Source organism: Hipposideros armiger, unplaced genomic scaffold (assembly GCF_001890085.2).
Source record: "Hipposideros armiger isolate ML-2016 unplaced genomic scaffold, ASM189008v1 scaffold_132, whole genome shotgun sequence".
In the NCBI taxonomy this organism is placed as follows: Eukaryota; Metazoa; Chordata; class Mammalia; order Chiroptera; family Hipposideridae; genus Hipposideros; species Hipposideros armiger.
In genome coordinates this window covers 3,473,640-3,501,605 of record NW_017731482.1, presented here as the reverse complement: position 1 = coordinate 3,501,605, position 27,966 = coordinate 3,473,640, and the positions used below count along the sequence as shown (strand labels likewise).

The 27,966-nt window shown below is 35.1% G+C and overlaps 1 protein-coding gene across 10 annotated transcripts in view; it reads right to left on the bottom strand.

The window, feature by feature from the left end:
* EMSY (EMSY transcriptional repressor, BRCA2 interacting) overlaps positions 1-27,966 on the bottom strand; it is an 83,496-nt gene that overhangs the window by 31,758 nt on the left and 23,772 nt on the right. For all 10 annotated transcript variants that reach the window (XM_019649362.1, XM_019649364.1, XM_019649369.1 and 7 more), the window contains 4 exons: positions 22,750-23,026; positions 17,375-17,629; positions 5,089-5,238; positions 2,353-2,523 (listed from right to left, as the gene is read on the bottom strand). In XM_019649362.1, the coding sequence (XP_019504907.1) occupies positions 2,353-2,523; positions 5,089-5,238; positions 17,375-17,629; positions 22,750-23,026 (853 nt within the window). The remainder of the gene's footprint in view (positions 1-2,352; positions 2,524-5,088; positions 5,239-17,374; positions 17,630-22,749; positions 23,027-27,966) is intronic.

The window sequence follows — 27,966 nt, the reverse complement described above, 5'->3', positions numbered from 1 at the left end:
AGAACTTTACATGGTAATTTACATATAATGATGTTCATCGCAGAATTATTGATAATGACCAAGAAAATTGTAAGCAACCTAAAACATTTAATAAGAAGAAAATGGCTAAATTACGGTCCATCATATTGGGGAACATTGTGTAGCCATTAAGCAGGGGCTGGGGGGGAGAGGGGGTGTCAAAATACATTTAATGGAATGGGAAAATAATACTATTATATGAAAAAAGATAAAAACTTATATTAGATCTCAATTTAAAATATATATACACACACAAACACATTTATACAAAAAAAATGAATAGAGAAAGGAATGAACAGAAATATATACACTTAAATTTTGACATGTTTCTCTGGATGGTGAAAATTATAAGTTTTTAATTTTCTTTGTACCTTTCTACATCTTCCAAATTCTCCACAATGAAGGGGAAAGTATCATTTTTTTAAAAAGCTTTCTATTCTTACAGCTAGATGTTTGAGTATATTTTAAGAAAAGCATCCTGTTTTTATTGGGGAATGGGGGTGGCGTGAGGTTGGGGTGGGTACAGACTCTAGAATCCAGCATTTGATCATGGATGAAAGCACAAAACTGTCTAAATTCATCCAACCAGGCTTATCAATATACTGTAAACTACCTGAGACTGAAAACTACTAATAAACTAAACTATAATCCTAGTATCATAGACGAGAATATTACAAAATAAGAAAACTATCTTTATAAAGAATATTGATATGTAACATAAGGATCAGTTTAAAGCAGTGAGAAATAAGGGAAGTTCTTTAAAGTGTCAAACAGTGAAGCAGAAGTAGACAAAATGAGCTCCACGCATTGAAATGAGTTGTTTCAAGTATGTGCTAAGTATATCCTATAGTGCTGGAAAAACTTATGAACTATTCTCATGTATACCCATACACTTGAAATAGCAATTAAGTATGAGTTGCTTTACATTTTAAATAGAAAGGTGGATAAAATGTATACATGATACAAGGTATAAATGTTATATCTGACCACCAGTTTGCTTCTAGGAGAATGTGCTTATTTGTATTGTTCAAACCAGGTACAAAGTAGCTAAATCATAAATAAGGTCTGCAAACAGAGGCTTCATAACATCTGGACATTCCTTCAAGTTATATGGTACCATGAATTCAAATATAAGTAAAGAAAAACCCTTACAGTCATAAAAAGCTACATACCAGTGAAAAATATGATCACTTTCTGAGACATGTTTGAGTATGTATGCTATACTATTTAAAGATGCTGTCAGATAATAAATTATAATTTGAGTTTTAATTGTGTTATTTAAAATATCCTCTTAAAATCTGGAGTATGATGATTCTTTCCCTACTGGTTTCACCCTCCTCAGTTTGGCAAACACTGGATTTTCTCACACTTAAAAGTAGAGCCAAAATTAACAGCTTTAAATATAGTACTTTACGCCAATACCATCCCCCTGCTTTGCTTTTTTTTCACTCCCTGTGTTATCAGCAACATCATATTACTGCCGGGAACTTCAATCCCTTCACTTTAAAATGTTAGAATAACTCACCCGGGGCTTACAAAATATGGTTAGTCTACAAAAATGGTAGACAGTTAAAGTCCACAGGGCTTGCTTGATCAGAGGTTATTTACATCATTTTAATTAAAAAATAATAATCGATGAAAATGAATGCCACATTAACATTCCACTTCACAATCCACAACCCAAATACTTCAGGAATTAATGAGCCAATAAAAACCAGGTAAGATTACAAAATACCAATAAATTAGCCTTCAGTATCTGAGTAAAATATCTTTAAAAAGTAAAGAGTCGATATAAATGGTGAAAAGTAAATAAAGATACTCGAGTATTTTTATTTTTAATAAGCTAAAGTGACATTAGTAATTGAAATTATGAAATATGGTCCCTCAAACACATTTAATAAATAAATACTAGTCCTTCCACTATCTAGCATATGTGGTCTTAGGTCAATTTCATCTCTGTAACCTTAAACCTGTCTCTATCTGTAAACTGGGGATGATACCAGCTATCTCAGAGTTATGAGATCTGAATGGATTAACAAACAGGAGGATGCTTTATAAATGAAAACTCTCCACAAACGTAAACCATAATCTTTCCATTCTAATTAAAAGCAACATTTATGTTCTTTCAATTTTAAAATTATCAAAAGCTTAATATGTGAAAATTTAATACTAAAACTAAAAAAACTATACTTCATCACTAAACATCAGGACTAAAAACAGAGCTTTAGGTTTCTAAGCAGAAAACTGAGATCAAACAGAATCCTTCAACACATCACAATATGTTTTTCCTCTTACTAGTCACCTATACCTTTTACATATTTCAGATATACCTACCAGAAACTATATTACTGCTAATTATCTTGCCCCCCAAGGTAGCTAATGATTTGGGTACTACTGTAATGATGCTACCACTGGTAGTTTTCACATAGGTTGCAGCTCCAGGGGTTGCAGCCATCCGACCTATGGATGGGCTCACTGTCGGCCGGGTGTAGGTTGCCTGTGTGCCTATAAAAAAAGGAAAAGTCAAAAGAAAAACTTGTCATTATTTACAGAAGAATGACAACTTATATAGTTTAACTATAATTCAATGTAATCTACATTGTTTTAACTTGACAATGGAATTTCAAAGTGTCAAGACATTAATAATTTACAGCCAGTTTTCAATGCACGTAGCAAGAACTATAACCAAATCAACTTGAATGAATTTTACACATAAAATATTGATGTGTTGCATCAAATTACTAACCCCAAGAAAAAGTATAACTCTGTTCCCCTCTTCCACTACCCTTCTTACACCAGTTTCATGCCAAAAGAAGAACATTTTAGCTATTTCTGTTATAGATTTTACGGTCTCTGCATAAGCCATCTCAGTGCCAAGCCCAACGTCAGCACTCAGCAAATAAGGCAGATTTACCTAAAATTTTATAAACTTTTACTGTTTTGTACTCTGCTACTCTGTAAATATATTTCCATCTTTTAAAGATTTATTCCATTATTTTACTAGAGATTAAATTTGAAGCTGCCAAGAATTGCCAAGAATATTTCTTTTTAGCCTAAAAAGTTCACTATTTACATATTTCCTCAATTTTAACTGATCTGTTAGGATATTTTTCTTCATGTCTCTCAAATGATTTCGAAACTCTTCTCCACTATTTCTAGGACTTTTTTCTTTTCCAAAACAGGAATTAAAAACTAACCAGATGAGCCTTTTACAGTTTCTTAGAATTCCAGTCACTCAAAAATACCATTCCTAAACTAAGACTTATTAGTCTTGGAGAGAATGAATATGACTAAGGTAACACCTTCTTCAACTAAAAAATTTTTTTCATGATAACCAGATTCAGAGGTCACTGTGATAACCAATTTCAACAACCCTCTCCCCACAAAAATGCTTTTAGCAAGTTATTCACAATTTAAAAATACAATCCCTATATAAAAAAAGAAGAACACTGAGTAGAATTAGTTTAAATTGGTTACAAACATACATCTTAAATCAGGAAAAAAAAAACTAGTGCAAAGTAAGTATTCTATATAAATACACAGTTTGAAATCAGTTGAAAAATATGCTATATAGATACATAGTTTGAATCAGTTGAATTATAACTGGAAAATATTTCAACTTGCACTTGTTTTAAAAAAAGAAACATTTATTCTAATATAGATACATAAGCATAGACACATTATTATTTTTCACTACCTTTGAGGAAATCATATATACATAACACTACTATCTTTGTACCAAATGGAGAAAAGTTTTGGGGGAAGTATGATAGATTTAATACAAGAATAACAGTGTTTTTAAAACACACGCCTTGCATAGAGACAGAAAGTAGAATGGTGGGTGCCAAATATTGGGAGGAGGCGAATGGGAATAGAGAGTTACTGTTTAATGAGTACAGAGATTCAGTTTGGAAAGATGAAAAAGTTCTGGAACTAGATGGTAGCTATGGCTGCAAAATAATGTTAATGTACTTAACGTCAATGAACTGTACACTTAAAAATGGTAAATTTCATGTTATGTATATTTTACCACAATTGTTTTTTTTTTTTTTAAAGCACTGGGTTTTGAGTCAAACAGATTTGGGTTCAAATCCCAGCTCTGCCTTTTATTGACTATGTAAACTTGGGCAAGTTGCTAATGTCTCTGTTTTATAGCTGAAAATGAAGATAATAAAGCCTAAGGGAGATTAAGTACAATGTTTGTACAGACCTTTACATACTGGCCAATAGGTGATAGCTTATGAACTTCAGACAGGTATCATTTTACACTACATAGATTCTACCCTCTAAATACTGGCCCTCCTTAAAAAGTTTGGTAAGAGTTATATAAATATAAAATAATAGTAATGGCTAATTCTAATATTAATTAATAGTGACAGCTACTGAGCACACTGCTGGGGACTTTACATACTTCATTTCAATTAATACTTACAATAACGTTTGGTACAGGGATTATTATCCCATTTAAATAGACAAAGGAAAAGACTTAGAGGGATTAAGTAACTATTCAAGGTCACAAAGGGTGGTACTATTTAAAATGTCCTACACTGTCATTTCCTTGAGCATAGCCTGGTTGCTCTCATAGGCAAAATGCCATCCTATGCTTCCCTCAGTCTGAGCAATGCTTATTACACTGTAATGTAATACAGACTCCCACGATCATCAAAATAAGATCCTTGTGGGCTGGGACTATGTTTTCATTCACTCAACAAATCCTGACTAAACACATGCTTACAGACCAGCTCTACATATGAGTATATATGATGAATAAAACAGACATGGTCCTTTATGCTTACGGAAGATTATGGTCTAATAAGGTGAACAACATTAAACAAATCAACAAACAAGTAGCTAATTAGAAATTGTAGCTATAAAGGAGAAGAACAGAGGACCATACAACAATAAGAAAAAGCTATTTTTAGATGAGGGTAAGTGGGAAGTCAAGAAAGGCCTCTTTGAAGAATTGTCTCTTTAATCTCTATATCCCCAGTGCCAAGCACATTACTCGTACAGAGAAATTACTCAGTGAATATACGATGAATGAATGTACTGATGCTCAAGAAAACTTACCAGTAGGAGTGGTTACCAGCTTAGTTGTCATAATCGCACCATTACTGCTAACCACCATAATAGGGGAATTGCTACTGGTGGGCAGAGTTGCTGTCACTGGTTTGGGTAAGATTTTACTTGGTTGAACTTGTTGTGTGATGATTTTAACACCTTTGAAAGAAGAAAGATAAATATCAGCACAAATTATTTTTAAAACCACGTGTCTCATACCAACCCAAGAGGGCAGTAGTTACACACATTTACTCAGTCTTACCTAAAGAAGGACTTCCTTCATGTGGATGAAATTCTTTAAACTTTTATTTCTCAAATTCCTATCTTTCCTAATTTCTCTTATTCAAGAATACAATCAAAACATTATAGGAGCTCTTAAATTCTTAAAGAAAAACAATTTTTTTTTCTTTTGTCTATAATCATGTCTTATAAGAGCTTTCAAACCAAGTTAGCCACCGACCTGAACTTTTAAAGACAAACCATCTATTTCATTTAAGTGCTTGAGATAAAAGAATTAGGATAAGAAAACAAGAAATGTTAATGTAGCTTTTATATATGACACCAAATAGCTCTCTAACCACTTAAACTATAAAGGCTGTTGAAAACTTGAGGAAGAATATTTTCTTTTTGAAACTTTATTTTTAAATTGACTTCTTTTAAAAGTATTTTTAATAGTACAATTTGTCAAATACAAAATAAAGGATACACTATTATTGTACTTACAAAAAATGTGCATGTGGACAATAATTTGAAGGTAATATGTAAAAATAAAATAAAAATGTTAGTGATGGTTATTTTTTTACATTTTTCAAAATTTTTATTTAAATATTATAATTGTTATATTGACTTTCCAAATGTACAATGTCTATTTAAAAGAAATATTTCATGATGCTAGCTACAAATTTAAATACTAATAATTTACTGAGAGAGAAAATTTTGGTAACACTTTTTCCCCATTAACTTCACTGAAATAATTCATGGGGTAGACTGTATTCCATAGAAAACTAAAAATTTTATTACCTTTTTAGATGGTGATTAGGTTGAGACATTAGGAAGCAAACAATTTATTTATTTAATAGCGTTAAGTAATTTTAAATTTCTTGTAGCCAACAAAAAATAAAATAAAATTATGGCATCTAGGCATAATTAGGCAAATTACTTAATCTCTATGACTCAGTTTTTTTCATCTAAAAAAATAAAGATACTACCTTCTAGGGCTATTGTGAAGATTAAATAAATCAAAATTGTAAAACACCTAGTACATAGCAAGAATTCAATAAATAAAGTATTGTTATTATAAAAATAAAGAAATTCTAATTATAATAAATCATAAACAGTGAAGCTTAGGAGGAAAATTATTTCCAGTGTTATCTCATTAATGAATTACAATAATGCTTAAGGCACATTAAAAAAGTTCCCAAAGAAATAACCACGGACAGTAAAAAATTTATGAGAATCATAAGAAACTACTTTGCTCACTCCTAAAATAAAATTTGGATCAAATAGATAATATTCTAGAAAAATATTATTTATCAAAGCTGACCTCAAAAAAGAGAGATATCTAAATAGACAAATTTCCTTAAAATAATTTTTTATTAGTTTCAGGAGTACAAAACAATGTAATAGTTAGACATTTGCACCCCTCAGAAAGTCATAACCCTCCTTCCCCAATCTACTACCCCTGACATCGTATATAGCTATTACAATTCCATCGACACTATTCCCTATGCTGTACTCCACATCCTGTGACTATATATACATATATATATATATATAGTTGACATTCAGTATTATTCAGCTTCAGCTTCAGGTGTACAGTGCAGTTGTCAGGCATCAATAGCCAAGACATGAAAACAAATTTTTAGGAGTTCCCCCCGTCACCAAAAGCAGCAGGCTCAGATAGTTTCACATGATAATTCTACATTCCTTTAAGATAATTCCAATGTATTTAAAACCATTCCTCTTAAAAGTTCTCATCACACACACACACAAAATGTGTACCTGTGTGGTGATAGATGTTAAGTAATATTAACTAAACCTGCATCAAATCATTATGTTGTATACCTAAAACTAACAAAATGTTATATGTCAATTATATCTCTAAAAACAAAAACTACTCTAGAGATCAATTTCTGACAAGAGAGCATGAAGAGGATCTGCCAACCTGCTCGCTAACCCAATGAAACTGGTAAAAGTAATAAAACCAATGAAAAGCTCTGGAAATGGTCTCAAGGACCAATGAAGAAACATCTATTCTAGAAAATACAGAAAAATTCAGTAAGCGAGGCAAGATCTGTGGTATTTCAACCAAGACCGGTTCCTTCGCCCTGCATCCTTGTCCTGCTACAAGCAAGGCAAAGACACTTCTCCAGACTGCTTCAGTCAAGAACACAGGGCCTCCTCTTCCTCCAGCTTCCATCTGCTTTCTTCTGAAGCAACATGACTTCAGGTTATCTCATCCTGCCCCCAGGTACTTACTGCTAAGGTTAAATCCTGGGCAAGCGCAGTCAAGAGGTGAGTGCTCCCTTCTTCTGCCCAGCACCCAATTCATGGAACAATTCATGGTGCCACTGAGAATGCTGGGGTCCTGAGCACCATTGCCATGGCTTGTGAGGCGGTGGCTCCACCACCAGGAGAAGTGAGCCGAGAAGATCTCAGGCTGCTGTCCACCCTTCTACCCTTGCCTTCCCTGAGTGCTCAGCTTTTAGAGGGGGGTTGTCATTCGGAGAAGCATGCTACTGACCCTCTCCCCTGAGCTCCAGGGCTGCCTGAAGGTAGAAATAAGTCATAAAACAGACATTCTTAATCTCTTCCCAAAGGAACTGACTTCATTTGTAACAGAGCATGGAGAAATTCAATTCAAGCCTAAGGGTGTTCTCAAGAACAGTGGAAGATGAGATGAAAGAAAGGAGATTCGTGGATTTAAGGAAGACACAGTCTAAACTATAGTCCAGATAGTTTGCAGGAGAAAACTGAGGAATACAGAAGCTGAGAAGAATCCTTCTGTGGTCGGAACAAACATCAAAAATAGACCTCTGAAACCATTCTTTCAAAGAAGCCACAATTTAGGTTAGTTTCTACAGAGCAACTTATGCTCCAGGGCCTTGTTGAAATCAATAGAGCAATCAGTTAGTAGAGTTTAACAGCTGAGGGTGATCATGGAAAGAAAGGAAGAAAGCAATACCAATACCACCATCTCAGAATAACTGGGCATACCCAGAGCTGTACCTCCTTGAGGAGCAACACCAGAGGCTTAACTTCACTAAAATAATTGATCTTGTCACTAAACAACATATAACCAAGCAAACAAAAATAACAAATCAGGGGGGTGGGTGGTAGGAGAGACCAGCGATACACCCAGCTATATATCTAATATCTAAAATATCAATATAAACATCTACAATGTCTAGCTTCCAACAAAAATCATTAGGAAGCATACAGAGAAGCAGGAAAATATAACCCATTCACTAGAAAAAATGCAGGTAACAGAAACCGCCTATGCTCGAGTGACCAGATATCAGGTTTAACAACAACAAAAAATACTTCAAAAGAGCCATTATAATATGTTTACAAAACTAAAGGAAAGCATTGCTATAGAAGTAAAAAAGGGTACAAAGACAAAGTGGTATCAAATAGAAAATATTAATAAAGTGACAGAAATTACAAAACAAAAACAAAACAAAACAAAAAAAACCCCTGCCGTTGAAGAGTACAATAACTGAAATTTAAAAATTCACTAGAGAGGCTCAATAATGGATTTGAATTGCCAGGAGAAATAATCAGCAAATTTGAAAATAGATCAATAGAGATTATGCAAGTTGAAGAATAGAGTGAAAAAAAAGAAAAATGAACACAGTCTCAGAGAAATGTGAAACACCATTAAGTGCACCAACACACATGTAAATAGAACTACCAAAAAGGAACAGAGAGTAAAGAGAAAAAGAAATAATGGCTAAAAATATCCCAAAATTATTTAAAAAGCAGTAACTTACACATCCAGGAAGCTCAATAAACTCCAAATAGGATAAATAAATCCAAAGAGATCCACAAACAGACAGACACATCATACTAAAAATGCTGAAAGTCAGAGACAAGGAAAAACCTTGAAAGCAGCAAGAGAAAAACAACTTACCACTTACAAGGGAACTGCATTAAAGTTAACAATTTACTTCTCAGCAAAAGCAGGCTAGCAGGCAGTAGGATAATGCATTCAAAGTTCTCAAAGAAAAAAAAAAGTCAATCAAGAATCGAATATCCAGCAAAGTCTTTGCCAGATAAAAACAGAATCTACTGGCAGCAGACAGCATTACAACACACTAAAAGAAGTTCTATGAATAAAAGGAACAGAAAACAAAACAATGATGCCCATTCTTGCCGATAATATTCAACATTTTACTAGAGGTTCTAGTCAGGGAAATTAGTTAGGCAAGAAAAGAAATACAAGGCATCTAGATTGTAACAGAAGAAACTATCTCTATTTGCAGGTGACATGATCTTTTATATTAAAAAAATCCTAAGAAATTTACTAGAAACAATTGTAACTAAAAAATTACTTCAACAAAATTGCAGAATACAAAATCGACATGCAAAAAATCAGTTGCATTTCTTTTTTTTTTAAAGATTTTTACTGGGGAATTGGGGGATGGGAACAGCGCTGGAGAATTGGGGGAAGCGGAACAGACAAGTTGCTGTCCTTTTGTTCTTCAGTCTAGTTGTGGAGGACGGTGCTTCACTGGCCCAAGTTGGCACCATCATTGCACTCTTCCCGGGCGAGCTGCTGGCCGCTCACGCTGGCTGCTGGCTATAGCCCATGGCACCCACTGCAGCAGGGGCTGCAGCCTACGCCATCGCAGGCAACTCATGGCAGCCCAGCTCCAGGTTGAGCTGTTGTTCAGCATCTTAGCTGTGGAGGGCAGTGTCACTGGCCCTCATATGTGGGATCCAAACCGGGGCCCTCTGGCATCCCAAGCCAGCTCTTAACCAATGTGCCACTCGGCCGGCCCTTCAGTTGCATTTCTATACATTAGTAAAGGACAATCCAAAAAAATGAAATTAACAATTCCATTTACAATAGCCTCAAAAAGTAAAATATTTAGGAATAAATTTAACAAAAGAAGTACAAAATTTATACTCTGAAAACCACAGAACATTGTTGAAAGAAATGAAAGAAAATCTTAAAAAATGCAAAAACATCCCATGGTCATGGATTAGATCGCGGTTCTCAACCTGTGGGTCACAACCCCTTTAGGGGTCGAACAACCCTTTCACAGTGGTCGCCGGGTACTCATATGTGGGCATATCTGCATGTGGGCCTGGAGACGGATAGAGGAGCAGTGTCTCGGTTCCTAAAACCATCGAAAATATGTGTTTTCCGATGGTCTTAGGCGACCCCTGTGAAAGGTTGAGAACCGCTGGATTAGAAGATTCAACATTGTTAAGATGCTAATACTCCCAAACTGTTCTACAGATTCAATGCAATCCCTATCAGAATCTCAAATGACTTCTTTGTAGAACTGACAAGTTGATTACAAAAAACTGCAAGGGACCCTAAATGGTCAAAACAATCTTTAAAAGAAGAAAAACAAAATAGGAGTACTCACATCTCCTGATTTCAAGGCTTACTACAAACCAACAGTAATCAAACAGTATGGTGCTGGTATGCAAACAGACTATAAACTAATGGAATATAATTGAGAGCCCAGAAATAAACCTATATACATGGTCAACTGATTTTCAACAAAACCATTTGGGGGGGGTGAGGATATTCTTTTCAACAAATGGTAGTAACACAAGTAAATAACCATATGCAAAAGAATAAAGTGAGATCCTTACCGCACACCATAACAAAATTACTAGGTTGTAGGAAAAGTCATGAGGCATTTCTGCAACGAAAAACATAAAAATATACGTCATGACTTTTCCGACAACCCAATAACTCAAAATGGATCAAAGACCTAAATTTAAGAGGTAAAACTATCAAACGCTTAGAAAAAAACAGGGATAAATCTTTATGACCTGAGATTTGGCAAAAGATTTTTAAATATGACACTGAAAGAATGAGTAACAAACAAAAGGAAAAAATAAATTGAATGTCATCAAGATTAAAAACTTTTGTGCTTCAAAGGATATCATCAAGAAAATGAAAAGACAACCCACAGAATGGGAGAAGATATTTGCAAATTATATATCTGATAAGGGCTTAATATCCAAAATATGTATATTAAAAGACTCTTATAACTCAATGATAAAAAGACAGAAAACCCAATTAAAAAGTGGGTAAAAAATGTAAATAAATATTTATCCAAGGGAGATACATAAAGGGCCAATAAGCACATGAAAAGATGTCCAACATCATTAGTTATCTGAGAAATGCAAATCAAAACCAAATGAAATACCACTTCACATAAACTAGGATAGCTAGAATCAAAAAAAGTCAGAGAATAACATGTGTTAGAAAGGCTGTAGAGAAATTGGAACCCTCGTACACTGTTGGTGGGAATGTAGAATGGTGCAGCCACTTTGAAAAACAGTCTAGCAGTTTTTCAAACAATTAAGCCTAGAATTACCATACAACTCAATAATAATTCCACTCCTAGGTATATACATAAGAGAAGTGAACACCCAAAAACTCACACATGAAAGTTTCCACAGAATTAATCATAATAGCCAACAGGTAGAAACAATCCAAATGTGTATCAATGGACAAAAGGATAAACAAAACGTGAAATATTTGGCCATAAAAAGAAATGAAGTACTAATACATGCTACAACATGGATGAACCTAGAAAACACTGTTAAGTGAAAGAAGCCAGTCAAAACACAACACATTATACTATTCCATTTATATGAAAATCCAAAATATAGAAATCTAGAGACAGAAAGTAGATTAATGGTTGCTTAGGGCTGGAGAGGTTGTCAAAGGGAGTAGTGAAATCACAGCTGAAGAGAACAGGATTTCTTTTTGAATGAAATGTTCTAAATGAACATTTGATGAAATGTTCTAAAATCAATTGTTGTGATGGCCGCATGTATCTGTGAACATACTAAACACCACTGAATTAAACACTTTAAATGAGTTAATTAAATGGTATGTGAATTATACTTCAATAAAGCTGTTTAAAAAAAAATCCAGAGCATTTTAAAAAACGGAAAACAACAATTCTTTCTTGGAAGCACACTTAACATTGAAAGTAAAGCCTCACAAAGACTGCATATAAAAAGAAAGCTACAGACCAATTTTTCTATGACTATCAACACATTGTATTGTCCATACCTCATACTATTATAAGGATGACAGTATACTTTTCAAGATTTAACAATCTAGTTAATTTTTCTTTTTTATTATTTTGTTTTCTTCCTCTCTTCCCTGATTCAACTGCTCTACTTTTCCCAAGGTTACATGCATACCTTGTTAATCTGCTTAATCACCAGGGCACTGACTTGAAAGAAACTGTTTCAGCCCTTAGACCTCTGGACACCAATAACCAGGCTGCAACACCCTTGCAATTTTCCACCAGATGATGCATGATCAGCCCCTACGATGGGGTCTGAGATCACATTATCTCCAAGTAAACCAGACCCTGAGGAGGCATTTTCCTGGACATCAGCACCCAGGAATCGCCTAACTACCCTTTTCTTATGTTCTTTTTCTTACGCGCCTATAAAGCCTTCTGGCCATTCTAGGAAGGGGGAAGATGGCCTTTGAGACGGGCGTCTGCCATCTTCGCAGAATGCTATCATTTGAAATAAACCTCCTTTTCTTTCCACCAGCCCCTGTCTCTCAATCATTGGCTCACGAGCAGCAAGCAGCCCTTCGGTAACACTAAGATAAATTTCAAAAGATTTAAATGAGAATTGCAACTAAAAATCTAGAAGCATTAAAACCACACTGATCAATTCAACCATATAAAACAAAAAAAGATTTGCACAGCAGAAGTCCCCATACATAAGTCAACAGACAGACTAACTGGGAGGAAAATAGCTATAAATCATGAAACACACAAGTGCTAATTATCCTAACATACAATGAATTCACAGAAACTGATCAGTAAAAGACCACAGTAGAAAAATGGGAAACGAATACAGATAGTATATAAAAAATGAAATATAAGGGCTCTGAAACATATGAAGAATTGCTCCAACTCACTAAGAGAAATGAAGATAAAACAACACTGAGATAATGCCCACCCCATCAGATTGGAAAAATCCAATTGTTTATTAATATACTGGTGGGAACAGGTCACTGTGAGGAAACTGGTACTCATGTACATTATTGGTTGGAGTATCAATTGAAAAATCCCTATAGAAGATTATCTGGCAATATGTATCCAAATTTTAAATTATTTTATCTTTGACACTCCTAGGAATCAGTCTCCTGGGAATCACACTCATGGAATTATCCTACAGATATACATATAGACAACCAAAATGACTATGTACAGTCTTGTTTATTGCCGTTATGTTTGGAAAAATCCCCAAAGATTGGAAATAATCTTACAAGGGAATAGTTAAATTATGGTACATCCACTATAGAATGCAGAGGCAATTTAATTGTATGTATTGACTGCATTAGAAAGATCTCCAAGCAAGATTTAGAAGGGGGGCGGGGGGAAGCAATGTGCAGGCATTACATTCTATTGTACACCTGTGTAAAAAGGAAACGATATAAATTTAAATTTAAATTTGCTTGTATATGCAGATTCTAAAAATACAAAAGAAACTAACACTTTTTTTAATGATTAGGGAGGACTGGACAGATAGAGAATAACTTATTCGCTAAATAACTTATACTTTTCAGTTTTTGATAAATGTATTGTTTATTCAAAAATAAAATAACTGACTCACAAATAAAAATGCCACCAAATCAGACCTCAGAAACTAGAACTGGAACACAGCAGTATTATATGTTAACCAACATTAGAGACACTAAAATCTCCCTTCCTTACTATAAAGATAAAATTATTTCAAATATACAGTAATATGTGGTGAAAAAGTCAAAACTGGATAACTTACCATACATATTAAAATACCATGGGCAAACACTAAGAAAATAGAACAAAATAAAACACTCAAATTTTTCTAGTAGAACCACAGGAAAGCAAGAAACTTTTTAGCATATTCTACCCCTGCTGTTCCAAAGAGATGATTAAAAATCCATTTTCAGGGCCGGCCGGGTGGCGCAGTTGGTTAGAGCGCAAGCTCTGAGAAACAGGGTATCCAGTTCGATTCCCACATGGGCCAGTGAGCTGTGTCTGAGCTGAGCTGCCGCTGAGCTGCCATCAGGTGGCTGAATGGCTCAGATGGTGAGAGCGCATGCTCTTAACAACAAGGTTGCTGGTTCAACTCCTGCATGGGATGGTGGGCTGCACCCCTCCCCCCACCCCCCCCCCAACTAGATTGAGGGCGGCGACTGGACTTGGAGCTGAGCTTGCGCCTTCCACACTAAGGCTGAAGGACAACAACTTGACTTGGAGCTGAAACGTCCTGGAAAAACACAATGCTCCCCTTCCCCAATTTCCCAACACTGTTCCCTTCCCCAATTCCCCAGTGAAATCTTAAAAAAAAAACAACAAAAAAATCAGTTGTGTTTCTATACACTAATAATGAACTATCAGAATGAGAAATTCAGAAAACAATTCCTTTTACAACTGTGTAAAAAAATACCTATTAATAAATTTAACCAAGGAGAGATGAAGGATCTGTATGCTGAAAACTGTAAGACACTGATAAAAGAAAATGAAGAAGATACAAATAAATGGGAAGACATTCTGTGCTCATGGACGTAAGGATCAATGTTGTTAAAATGTCCCTAGTACCCAAAGCAATCCACAGAATCAACGCAATTCCTATCAAAATTCCATGGCACTATTCACAAAAAATAGAACAATCCTAAAATTTGTATGGAATTATAAAAGGCCCCGAATAGCCAAAGCAATCTTGAGAAAGAAGAACCAAGTTGGAGGAATCACACTTCCTGATTTCAAACTATGTTACAAAGCTTCAATAATCAAATTGGAATGGTACTGGCATAAAGACAGACACATTATATCAATGGGACAGAATAGAGATTCCATAAATAAACCCATGCATATATGGTCAATTAATTCACTATAAAAAAGCCAGGAATATACAATGGGAAAAGGACAGTCTTTTCAATAAATAGTGATAAAAAACTGGACAGTCACATACAAACAAATGAAATTAAGTCACTATCTTATACCATACGAAAATCAACTCAAAATGGATTAAAGACTTGATCATAAGTCCTGAAACCATGAAACTCCTAGAAGAAAATATAAAGGGTAAGCTTCCTGACATTAGTCTTGACAAAGATTTTTTTTTTATTTGATACCAAAAGCAAAAGCAACAGAAGCAATAATAAGCAAGTGGGACTATATCAAACTAAAATGCTTCTGCTCAGCAAAGGAAACAACCAACAAAATGAAAAGGCAACCTATAGAATGAGAGAAAATATCTGCAAATCATATATTTGATAAGGGATCAATATTCAAAATATAAAAAGAACTCATACACCTCAACAACAAAAAAACAAACAACCTGATTAAAAAATGGGCAGAGGATATAAACAAGACATTTTTCCAAAGAAGACATGCTAATGACCAACAGGTATATGAAAAGGTGCTCAACATCACTAATCATCAGGAAAATGCAAATCAAAACCACAATGAAGTATTACTTCACATCTATTAGAATGACTGTTATCAAAAAGGCAAGAAATCACAAGTGTTGGCAAGGATGTGGAGGAAAAGGAACGCTTGTGCACTGTTGGTGGGAATGTAAACTGGTGCAGCCAGTATGAAAAAGTATGGAGATCAAAAAATTAAAAGTGGAACTACCATATAATCCAGCAATTCCACTTCTGGGTATTTATCAAAAGGAAATGAAAACACTATCTTGAAAAGATACCTGCATCTCCAGCTTCATTGTGGCATTATTTGCAACAGCCAAGACATGGAAACAACTTAAGTGTCATCAATGGAAGAATGAATAAAGAAAATGTGGTACATAGATACAATGGAATATTATTCAGCCATGAGAAAGAAGGAATTCCTGCTGTTTACAACAATGTGGATGGACTCTGAAGACATTATGCTAAGTGGAATAAGTCAGAGAAACATAAATACTATATGATCTCACTTATATGTAGAATCTAAATAAACAAACAAAATAAAAACAGAACTCATAGATACAAGAGAACAAACATATTGGTGGTTGCCAGAGGCAAGTGGTGAGGGGTTGGCTGAAATGTGTGAAAGTAATCAAAAGGTACAAACTTCCAGTTATAAGATAGATGAGTCCTGGGGATGTAATGTACAGCATGGTGACTATAGTTAACTATACTGTATTGTATATTTGAAAGTTTCCAAGAGAGTAGATCTTAAAAGTTCTCATCACAAGAGAAAAAATTTGTAACTATGTGTGGTGATGGATGTTAACTAAACTTATTATGGTAAGCGTTTTGCAATATATACATACATCAAATCATTATGTTGTACACCTAAAACTAGCACAATGTTACACATCAATTATACCTCAAAAAAATACATTTAATGTTCCTATCAAAAAACAAAACAAACTGAAAATGTCAGCATCCTCCCAAATTCCTGTTCTACCACTAAAAAAAGTCCAGATTCATTAGAGGAAAAAAAAAAAAATTCATTTTCTTTTCTTAAAGATATTTAAGTGAGAGGCTCTTTAATTTCCCTATGTCTCCTGCCTTTCTATTTAACACTTTTATGATTTGATTACTTAGTGATTGACTCCCACCTCTAAGTTCCTATGATGGAGATGCTCTCAATAAACTGCTAAATTGTTAATTCACAAACCACAAACTTCTTCACTATACACAATGTCCTATAATCTTAGCACCTCTGCTCATGACAATTTTATGCCATATTCATAAATATGAACTGACCTCTAACACAAGTCTCCTGAGACTAGTTTTTCCACTGCGCACTTCCCATAACCCCAGTGGGGCCCAGTGTAATTCTAAAACCTGGGTTTGTTTCCTCAGCCTTTACCTCTCTTGAGAATTCATTGAAAAAAAAAAAAACTCTTCGTGCGGTGCAAGCTGCTTTTTATCCCTTTTCTAGATCCAAACTCCAGTTCTCTTTATATAAGTATTCTCAACAAAAGGCTCTCAAAATACATTTTAGAACTTAAAAATCTGGTTCTTGAGGAAACTGTATATTCAAGTAAATCCATATATAAGCAGTCTCCAGAGAACTGGTGATTGGAGAAGGATTACCACATCTTGTAAACATTTCCTAGTTACCTGACTCCTGTTTGATTTGAATAGTAGGCTTGATACCAGGTGGCAAAGGAGACTGCTGAGGCTGTTGCTGATGAGATACTGGAGAAGGCTGGGCCACCTGTTGCTGAGTCTGTTGCTGCACTTGATGTAACTGCTGCTTAGGAGACTGTTGATGCTGTTTAGGAAACTGTGCAAGAATCTGAGTTGGGGTACCCACTGAGTTTTTGGGGGAAGGAAGTCTGGTTGATGCTATTTTGATTGCTGATGTAGATACACCTGTAGATGAGTAAGGAAAAACAAAATTTAATACTAAAGCATAATTAAAGTTACGTCTGGTTATTGTAGTAGATAATACAGACTAGGTTAAATAAAAAAAACAGTAACTCATTAAGCACCTAGTAAGTGTCAAATATAATGTGATATTTTACATATTTGATGCCTAGTCCCCAAACTCTGCAAGGGAGGCATCATTGCTCTCACACTCAAAAAAAAAAAAACTAAACTGATTTTCCCTTGGTGAAGAGTTAGAATGAAAGAAACAAAGTATCAGGCAAGATAGTCTCACACATGTCTCTCAATAGATTTCCCCTCAGAAAATACGGGTTCTCAATGTAATATAAGAACTAAGCAAACTAAGTTTTGGATCTTATTTGTTAATACATTTTTTCAAATATTACTTTTCAGGTTCTAGTGAGTCATTTTAAACATGCCATTAGATAAAATTATTCACACTGAAACATTCATCTTTTGAACTATTTAGCATGACAAAGTAGCTTTTCTTTTTTTCTTTTCCTTTTTTTTTTTTTTAGCTGAGCCATCCTGCTACCTGTTGGCAGCTCAGTGGCAGCTCAGCTCGGGCCGGGCATCGAACCACTGTTGTTCAGAGCTCAAACTCTTGAGCGAGCTCTTAACCAACTGAGCCACTCGGCCGGCCCAACAAAGTAGCTTTTCTATATTGCATTCCAATAATCTATCAATTAAAATCCTTTCTTAAAAACTTCAACTGAGTCAGTAAATAATCATATGAAAAGTTACAAGTGGGCATACTCAATGTATCCACAGCAAAAAAATTCTGATGATATAAGGTTTTAAGACATTTCTATTCAATGCAATACTGATATTAGAAAGAATGCATGTATAGGTTAGGAGTTTCAGTAACTTCCACTACAGATCTATGTATTTAGAGAAATTCTTCCCTCTCCCAGATTTTTCATCAATAATCTTATAATTCATCAACAAAACAACAGGACTATTATCTGCAAATGAATTAATATTCCTAACAGAAAGAACCTGGAACATATATAACTCACTAACTCAGCTGATCAACTTTTTGAGCACTGCTGAAACAAAGAAACTGATAAATTAATGGCCTAATTATCAAGTACTTAGGCTATTTCACACCTTCCTTCACCACACACTCACTGTGACAATTATATTGCATTACAGAAAAATGTTAAGTAATATCACATTCTTAGGTAAAATGTTTCTGGAGAATGATAAAGATGGAGTAGAAACCTTGAGAAGTCACTCCGACTCTTTGGGTCTCAGCTTCCCCATTATGTTGCGTTTTCCTAGCCCTGCAAGTCTAAGAGTTGCTGTGTGGGTCACGTAAGATCACAGATAAATACTTTAAGAGTAGACAAAGCGTAGTCACATTTTTGTCTACAAAATGAAGGACTTACTCATATTACTTACACATGCTCCTACATCACCAACCCCTATCCCTCCCTGAATATTAGTATTTTGGTGACTTGTGTTACACCGCTTAATTGTGAATTATGATCTCTGCAGCCACTTTCAGCAACATTTTATTACTCAATGAGCATAAAGTATTATACAAGTGAAAGATATTATTTTTAAAGCCTTAATCTTTATATTGCATTCATAATGAACTCTTTATTAATTGAGGTAATTCCTTAGCTAAACTATGATCTACATATACTTTTGTATAGGAAAAGTATCTGAATGCAAAAGCAGTAAGGATGACTTTAGAATCAGAAAATTGTGTTCAAATCATGCCTTCAACACATAAACACATAATAGCTGTATTATCTGATTAAAGTACTTCATCTCTATGAATATTTATTCATTCAATAAAAACTTACTGAGCAGACACTACAATACATGCTAGACCCTTGGGAAACTATTTTCTATTCATGAAACAGTCCCTACCTTCAGGAAGGTTAAAGAAGACAATCGAATGGTCACGCATATCTATCACTACTAACGGTAATAAATGCTAATCTTTGTTTTAACAAGTAAAAGGTCCTCTTCCTCTTCCAAACAATTCAGCACTAAGGACATCAGGTAGCACAAAGCAAGATGGACAACTAGGCGGCTAAAGAGAAGACTGGCCAAGCATGGGGTGTCAGAGCCCACTGCAGAGAATGGCCTGCTGTGGGAGTCAGAGTATAAATAAGATGAGGAGGGTGTCCACATGGGAAATTCAGGGGACAGCGAGCGTGCCTGTAGAGTTCGAGCCCAAATAGGATAAGGAGGGGTTCCGTGAATATGAGCCACCTAGCTAACGGTCTCAAACCTTAAGCAGTACGTCCACGGGAAGGCGTGGCTATGGAGGTATGAGAGTCCAAGCTGGATGAAGAAGACTTCTGAGTGGGAGGGCAGCCTGGCACAGGTGTCTCCTAAAGTAATATAACAGGAAGTACACAATACCACTTACAAAATGTTCATTGTCCCTATCTCCAAAAACAATCAGAATTGAATCTGATCAAGCTTCCTGACTTAAGTACCAGTTTTATGTAACTACATGGAACAGAAGAACCTGTTAAAACACACCAGGGGGATATAAATATCAGCAAAATCCAGACTATGGAAAACTCAGGAAAAATTATTTCTTCAACAAATAAATTGCAAAGACATGAAAAGAAAAAGGAAAGAGACATATTAAGTTAAAAAAAAAAGACATAACCATATCAATCAATGTGATATGGGGACCTTACATGGATCCTAATTAAAAAAAAATTTTTTTATGACATGATCAAAGAAATTTAGACACTAACATGATATTAATTCTAGGTGTCATAGTGGTATTATGGGTTACGATTTTTTTTCTTTTTGATATACATGCTGAAGTATGTATAGCTGAAATTATATGATGCCCTTAAATCATTCCAGGTCAGGGATGTGTGGAGGGAAATAGCAGGTACAGATGAAACAAGACTGACCATGTGTTGCTCACCCTGAAACTGGGTAATGGGCACATGAGGGTTCATTTTACTATTCTCTCTACTTATGAATGTTTGGAATTTTCCATAATAAAATTTTTGTAAGTTATCCTTTCTTCTAGATAACAAACTCAGAATAACCATTCTAATTAGAATTTTAAGAGCCAACCATGCACAATCTCCCTACTCCCTACCTTTGCAACCATCTCTACTCTTGTTACTACTGCTACTAAGACTCTTCCACCTCTATCACCAGCTGCCCCTACAAGAATAACCAGAGATAGATATATCAGCTCTAAAACAGCCTATCTTTAATCCCCAACAGAAGCAGACACTGAATATACTTGTCCCCAGGTACCCACACAGGAGCTGCTACAGAAGCTCTGCAGTCAGAATTACTAGTCTGTATATTACCACCACATTCCACTAACATTTACCTTTTTTCAAAAGATGTCTTAATTTCTTAGCACTAGTATCTAAATTAAATATCCCAAACAGAAACTCAAAATAATCACATAGTTGCCTTGAGTATCTACATTCACATACTTGTACAACTCTCATGTTCTGTCAAATTTCAGTGAATTTACGAGTAATCTCTGCGATGTCTTGTCCAGCTCCCCTACAACTACTTATGGTTCAAAGAGATACAGGATACTAACAAGCAAAGGAGAAAATAGCTATGTTGTAAATTCCCACGAGATTCAAAGGGTACCTGGAGAAAATTAAGAATGAAAAACAGAAGAATGGACTATTCATTTTGCCTAAAGATATTTCAACAGTAACCAAGAGGACTATTTCCTGATTTCAAATAACATCTTCTTTAGAAAAACAGTAATCTTTCTAATTGAGTAAAACTTTAGCAAGCTGTGGATGAATACTGGGAGGGAAAAACAATTGTCAACGGATGATAGTTTTGATATAGGGATCAGTCGGGTGAGGAGACAGATGGCCTTTTGTTCTTGGTGAATTGGTGAATCTGGATAATGTTTGCATCCACCATTTTAAACAGACTTCCTGTATAAAAATTATTTCTATTTTTAATAATACTATATTACAGTTTACTGCTGTGCAAATAGAAAAGTTGGAATGGTTTTTAAAAATTCCTTAAAGTTACAAATTGAAGAAAATTTCAAGCCTGCTATTTCCTGTTATTAATTGAGATATTAAATGGGTGTTAGAGCCAGAAAATGACAGATGCTCACATTCCACCAGTATGGCTATGGAGACGGAATAGTGACCATATCGCATCTATGTAACCTCTTTCTTGCTAACAGTTATATAGAACACACTAAACATGACTAAAGCAATTATGAAAAACACTGTTTTCCTAGACGACTGCTTGCATTCAACTACCAGTTATAAACTAGGATATTGCCAAGTTCCAGTCTATCTTAAGCTATATACTGTTCAAGTAGAAGTCAATGAAAACTAATATTAAGTACTGTTCTATGTGGTTTCTAAGCTCCCTTTGACAGACTACAAGCATGAGTATGAACTCTGTATAATAAATACTTCCCTCTGGTCCCTATCTTAAGACTTACCAACACTGCAAAAAGAATGTTTCTGACATAAGGGAGGAACACAAAGATAAAGAAGAGAGCTAAACTGATTTAAGCTAACAGGGAAATGAGGTTTCCACATTTCCTTTCCTCTGCTATAAAGGAGCAATTGTCCTTCAGTTCAGCTTCAGCTCCTCTCAATACCGTCCACCATCCATCCATACAGAAAAATGTATGAGACTGAAGAAAAAGGTCAATGGCATGTCCTTGAAATCACCTTCTTCCCTCTACTTATCATTGGGTAACTTACTCTGAAGAGGTCGTGTACTTGGTATCTCTTCTGAAGAACTTAAAGTAAAATAATTTCAAGTTTCTAATGAAAAAAAAAATTCCATTTACAACAAAGCTATTTGTATACACCTTTGAAAGTTGTTGTGACAAGATTTAACCTACATTTTGTGAATGTTAACTGCCTAGATGACTAGGTAGGTACTATGCACTTGAAAAAAATAATCCTGGAGTGAGCATGTTAGTTACTATAAGAAACCTGAGTGACCCATTGCTTGACATTCTCAAACTGGGGGAAGGAGAGTGGTAATCTCTGATGAAACAGGAGGGCCTTTCACACCCAAAGCTGCAAAACACACCCCCAGTTTTCTTCAAAACTCCTATATACTCCAGTGACAGAATTACATGGTGAATCACCACTCACCTTGTGCTACTGTTGACATGACCACAGACGGTGTGGAGGATACCACAGCTGTCACTGCCACTGTACTAGGAACAGGTGACGGCGTAGAGCTGCTGCTGCCGCTGCTGCTACTGCTGACCAGAGAGGACTGTGAAGCAGTTATAACCACCGGTGGCTTCTGGGTTGTGGAAGCAATGACTGACGTTGGTACGAGCTTAGTGACTGCTGCATAGTTATGGGATTTGGAGAGAATGTTGGGCACGAAGGTTGAACTTGGTGATGTGGTCACTATAATAACCTAAGAAAGGAAAAATAAGTTATTTTCATATATTTATTACACTACTAACATATCTAGTCTTGTAGTTACATACAATTCAAAAAACAGCTTACAAAACATGAACAATTCAACATAGAAATATACAACTAAAAATATTTAAAAGAAAAATACTTACGAACCAAATATTTTAAAAGACAACATTCAATGCTGTGCAAGATAAAGCGAAGTAAACATTTCAATACACTGCTTAGGGAATATAAATGGGCACAATCTTTCTAGAAAGTAATTGGGATAGTCATCCATTTATAAATATTTGTTGAGCATCTACTATGTGCCAGGCATGGTTCTAGATCTGGGGATAGTGGATGAAAAAAACAAAGTTTGTACTTTCACAGAACTGCATTCTAGTAGGGCGAGAAAAACAATTAACAAATAAAAAGTAAACACACATCATGTTGGAAGAGACAAAAAAGGTAGGAAATAAAGGATAATGGGATTTTTTTTTATAAAGTATTCAATGAAAATCTCTCTGAGAAGGTGACATTTGAGCAGAAACTAAAAGCAACCAAGGGGTGTGTGTGACCCATGATGCTACCTAGAGGAAGAGCATCCAATGTCACAGGGAGCAGTAAATACAAGGGTCCTGAGGCAAAAGCAAGCTTGGTATGTTCAAGGAACTTCAAGAATCTAATGTACAGTATTGACTTTATAAGGTAGAGAGTAGTAGGAGACAGATTCAGAGCAGTAATGTAGGACTAGATGATGTAAGATCATGTTGATAGTATATATGCCCTTGATGTGATGGGAAGAAAATGGTGCTTTACCTCTATGGTCTTCCTTCTGAAAATCCATAACCCTAGTCTGATCATGAAAAAAATACTGGACAAATTACAGTTGTGGGCATCCTACAAAATACTTGACCAGTGCTCCTCTAAACTGTTAAGGTCGTCAAACACAAGGAAAGTCTGAGAAGCTTTCACAGCCAAGAGGAGCCTAAGAAGACATGACAAGTAAATGTAATATGGCATCCTGGAACGGAAAAATGACAATAGGTTAAATACTAAAGAAATCTGAATAAATCATGGACTTTAGTTAATATAACGGCATCGATATTGGTTCATTAATTTTAACAAACATCCCATACTATTATAAAATGTTAAAAATGGAAACTTAATGCAAGGTATATGAGAACTTTCTGTACTATCTAAAACTGTTCAAAAAATAAAGCCTTTTTTTTAAAAAAACATTACTCTATCTGCTAGGTGAAAAGTACAGTAGGGCAGAGACAGTAGAATAGGGAGACAAATTAAGGGGCTCTTGCAATAAAGCAGAAATGATGGTAAGCAAAGTGTTCATGGCAGAAGTGTTGAAAAATTAAGAGTCTAAATACATTTAAAGATAAAACCAACAGGAGTTGCTGATAGATTGATACAGAGAACATAGGGACAAAAAGCAGGAAAGAGACTTCAAGTTTAGCCAGTATGGCTAGAAAACTGTAAATGACATGGGGACAAAGCAGTTCAGACAAAGAAAATAAGATAGAGCAAAGGTCCTAAGGTGGGGATTACTTTGAGGTACTTAAAAACAGAAAGCAAGCCAGTATAGCAAAAGCATATCGGGCAAGAAGGGTTGGAAAAGTAAGCAAAGGCCAAATCAAATTTGTTGTATGCCAGAGTAAAGAATTTAGATTTTACAATAAGTATAATGGGAAGCCATGGGATGGCTTTAAGTAGGGAAACAACAAAACTTGATTTTTATTTTATAAGATCATTCAAGCTACTATATAGTAAGAGGTAAAAGTAGAAGCAGTGAAACTAGTAAATAAAGCTATTATTTCAGTAGACCAGGCAATGATAGAGGCTGCTTGAACTGGGGTGTTAGTAGTACAAAAAAGGAGAAGTGATCAGGTTCAGATTATTTGGGAAGGTAGAGTTAATAGGACTTGACGTATGGAAATGGCAGGTTTAAGGAAAAGAATCAAGATTAGTTCCTAAAGCTAATATGCATGAGTTTATTTAAATCTCCCACAATCCCATGACAGAGATACTATTATTATCCCTATTTTACAGTTGAGAACACAAAAATCATTTACAAATCTGTAGTATCACAGTTTTATTCTGGGTAAGTATAATGGTGATGTAGTGATACCCCAAAACAGAGCAGAGTATCTTTTTCTTTCCTCTTTTACCAAAATTACTTGTACAAAAGACAGAAAATCGTTTTTGAAAAATCCAAAGAATTTAAGGGAGAAATTCTTTGTCATTTTTATATCAGTCCCAAAGAAGGCCTGAAGTTAAATCAGTCAGTCAAAATTTACTGAGTATGTCTTTACTCAGTACTTCCATCTCAAAGCAGCTTTGACTATACTATTATTATATATTTTTAGGGTTACAGATAATTAATTATAAGACATAAGTACATGTCCATTACTTAAAAAGTTTGTTAATTATTTGAAGAGTCAAGAGAGAGATGCAAGTCTTGACCAGCAGGCACCTATATAGAGTTGACCAGCATACTTCTATATAAATTTGATCAGCAAATACCTATACAACATTTATTACAAAACACCCATCAGCCATCATATAAACTGAGAAGAAGTAGACCAATATGGTAAAAAGACCAGAAGCTTGAGTCTAAAGAACCTAAGCTTAATCCTGCCTCTGCTACTGACAAATGGCAGACAGACCCCTACACATGTTCAGATCTCTGGGCTCCAGCTTTCATCTATAAAATAGGGATAATAATACCGTATTTGCCGGCGTATAAGACGACTCGGCGTATAAGACGACCCCCTAACATTTCCACTCAAAATACAGAGTTTGTTATATGGTCGGCTGTGTGCGATTTTGCGAGTGTGGTAAAATCGCATAACAGCAAAATCGCATAACAGCCGAGCATACACCCAGCAGCGCTGCTGATGCCTGAACGGTATGTGGAATGAAGTGGGCGGGCATGGGGAGGCCACTATGGCACGGGGCAAGCACTATGGGCAGTCTATCTGAAGTGTACCTGGCGTATAAGACGAACCCCCACTTGGAGGCATATTTTTCAGGGCCAAAAAATCGTCTTATACGCCGGCAAATACGGTACCTACCTTGCAAATCATTATAAGGATTAAATGAGATAATGACGTGAAGCATCTAACATAGTGCTAGGCACATAGCAGGTGGTCAATATTTGGCAGTCAACAAATGGTACTTATTAGTTTATTATTACTAATAAATGTTAAAAAGATAGCAATAAAGGTGTTATAGATCAAATCAATCTGGAAATACATTTTAATGTACTCCACTTTTGTTTCATTAAAAAATTTTAGATGCCTTTTTCCAGAATTCTGATACTCCTGAGAATCCAAAGAATTCATAGCTACTACCATAGCCAAACCAATTAGAGTAGTAATGGCAATTAGGTTGCACAGTTGCCAAGTCCAAGCAAAGGTTAGTAGCTTCCTGGAGCACAGTGTTTATAAACTCTGAGACACAAACGAGGATTCGCCAAGGCTTGGCAAGAAAGTATGACAGTTAATTAGGAATGTCTGTCATGGGCAAGGGAAGGGGAAGCATTCCCACTTGTGTCAAATATTTGCAATTTCAGAACTAGAGTATACATGTAGGCGTCTAACATTAAAACAGCAAATTCAGCAAAAAGAAATCTCGTGTCTTTAAGAGCGTGTTTTAGGTTAAAGATAAAAAGGATAAAACGTATTTTGAGATTTCAGTCTGCAAGTTGATTTCTGATCTGAAAAGGGGTTATCCAAAATTAGAGATCCACCTTGAAGAAAATTAACTTGCTTTTTAAAGTTACTTATTACAGCAGGGGAAATAAAGGGATTTTGAAACCAAGTGAACCAAACAGTGTTTATTCAGGCCATAATTCAAATTACTGACCTTCTAGCACTCACAAAAACTCCTTAAGAGTGCTGGGACTTGCACCCTAAGGATAAAATGAAAAATATCAATCAAGCACAAGAAAGCATAAAGCTATATTCTGTTGCTTTGTTTATATAAGTGCTATACTGATGTTACACTTAAAATGAAGGCACCATGTTACCATGGGTGGAAATTTGTCTACCCTGAAAATATATGACCTATTTAAATTTGAATCAAGTCCACAAATTCATAAATAATTATATTTAATGTAAAAGTCACTTTACCTAAAATAATTCCTAAGTTGCCTCACATAGGATTTGTGAGAAATACAAGGTGAATGTAAAAATGTCAACAGCCTTACAGAGACTTAAAAAAAATCCAACTACCAAGCAAACCAGCCAAAGGAAAACAAAAAACAAACAAAAATCCCAAAGAGCATCTATTAGTCACATCCACACTCAGCTTGTCCAAGAAATAACAAAACTAACAGCACTGAGTACATCTGAATTAAGAGAGTACAGTTTTGCATCTGGAACATAAGTAGATTTTCAATAAATATTTGTGGAATGAATAAATCTTATTGTTACTAGAATTTGTTTTAAATGTTTATTTCTTAAAACACAGTAGGACAAATCTAAGGTTCTGAACCTGAAATCTTATGGTTTGGCTCATACATGACTTTGGAGATATGCACTATTGATAAGCATCACAAGCGTGACAATCTCAACTATCCATTCTCGACTGACAATTCAGAAGGAAAAAAACAAAAATAAAGATGTAGTAAAGTGTGTAAATTTTTTTAAAAAGTTCATCAACTTCATTTATTAGGTGAACCCCCATCTATTCCAAGTATTTTTGTAAAGGTCTACCAAAGAAGATTAGAAAGTTAATGTTAGGTGACATTTACTGAGAACTCATCAGATGCACTAAGTCAAGCACTTTCCATGAATCATCTCATTTAATTATCCTGATACCTCTAGGAAGCAAGTACTATAATTAACTTTGGTTTATAAAGAAACTGGGAAAGAAAGAAAGAAAGAAAGAAAGAAAGAAAGAAAGAAAGAAAGAAAGAAAGAAAGAAAGAAAGAAAGA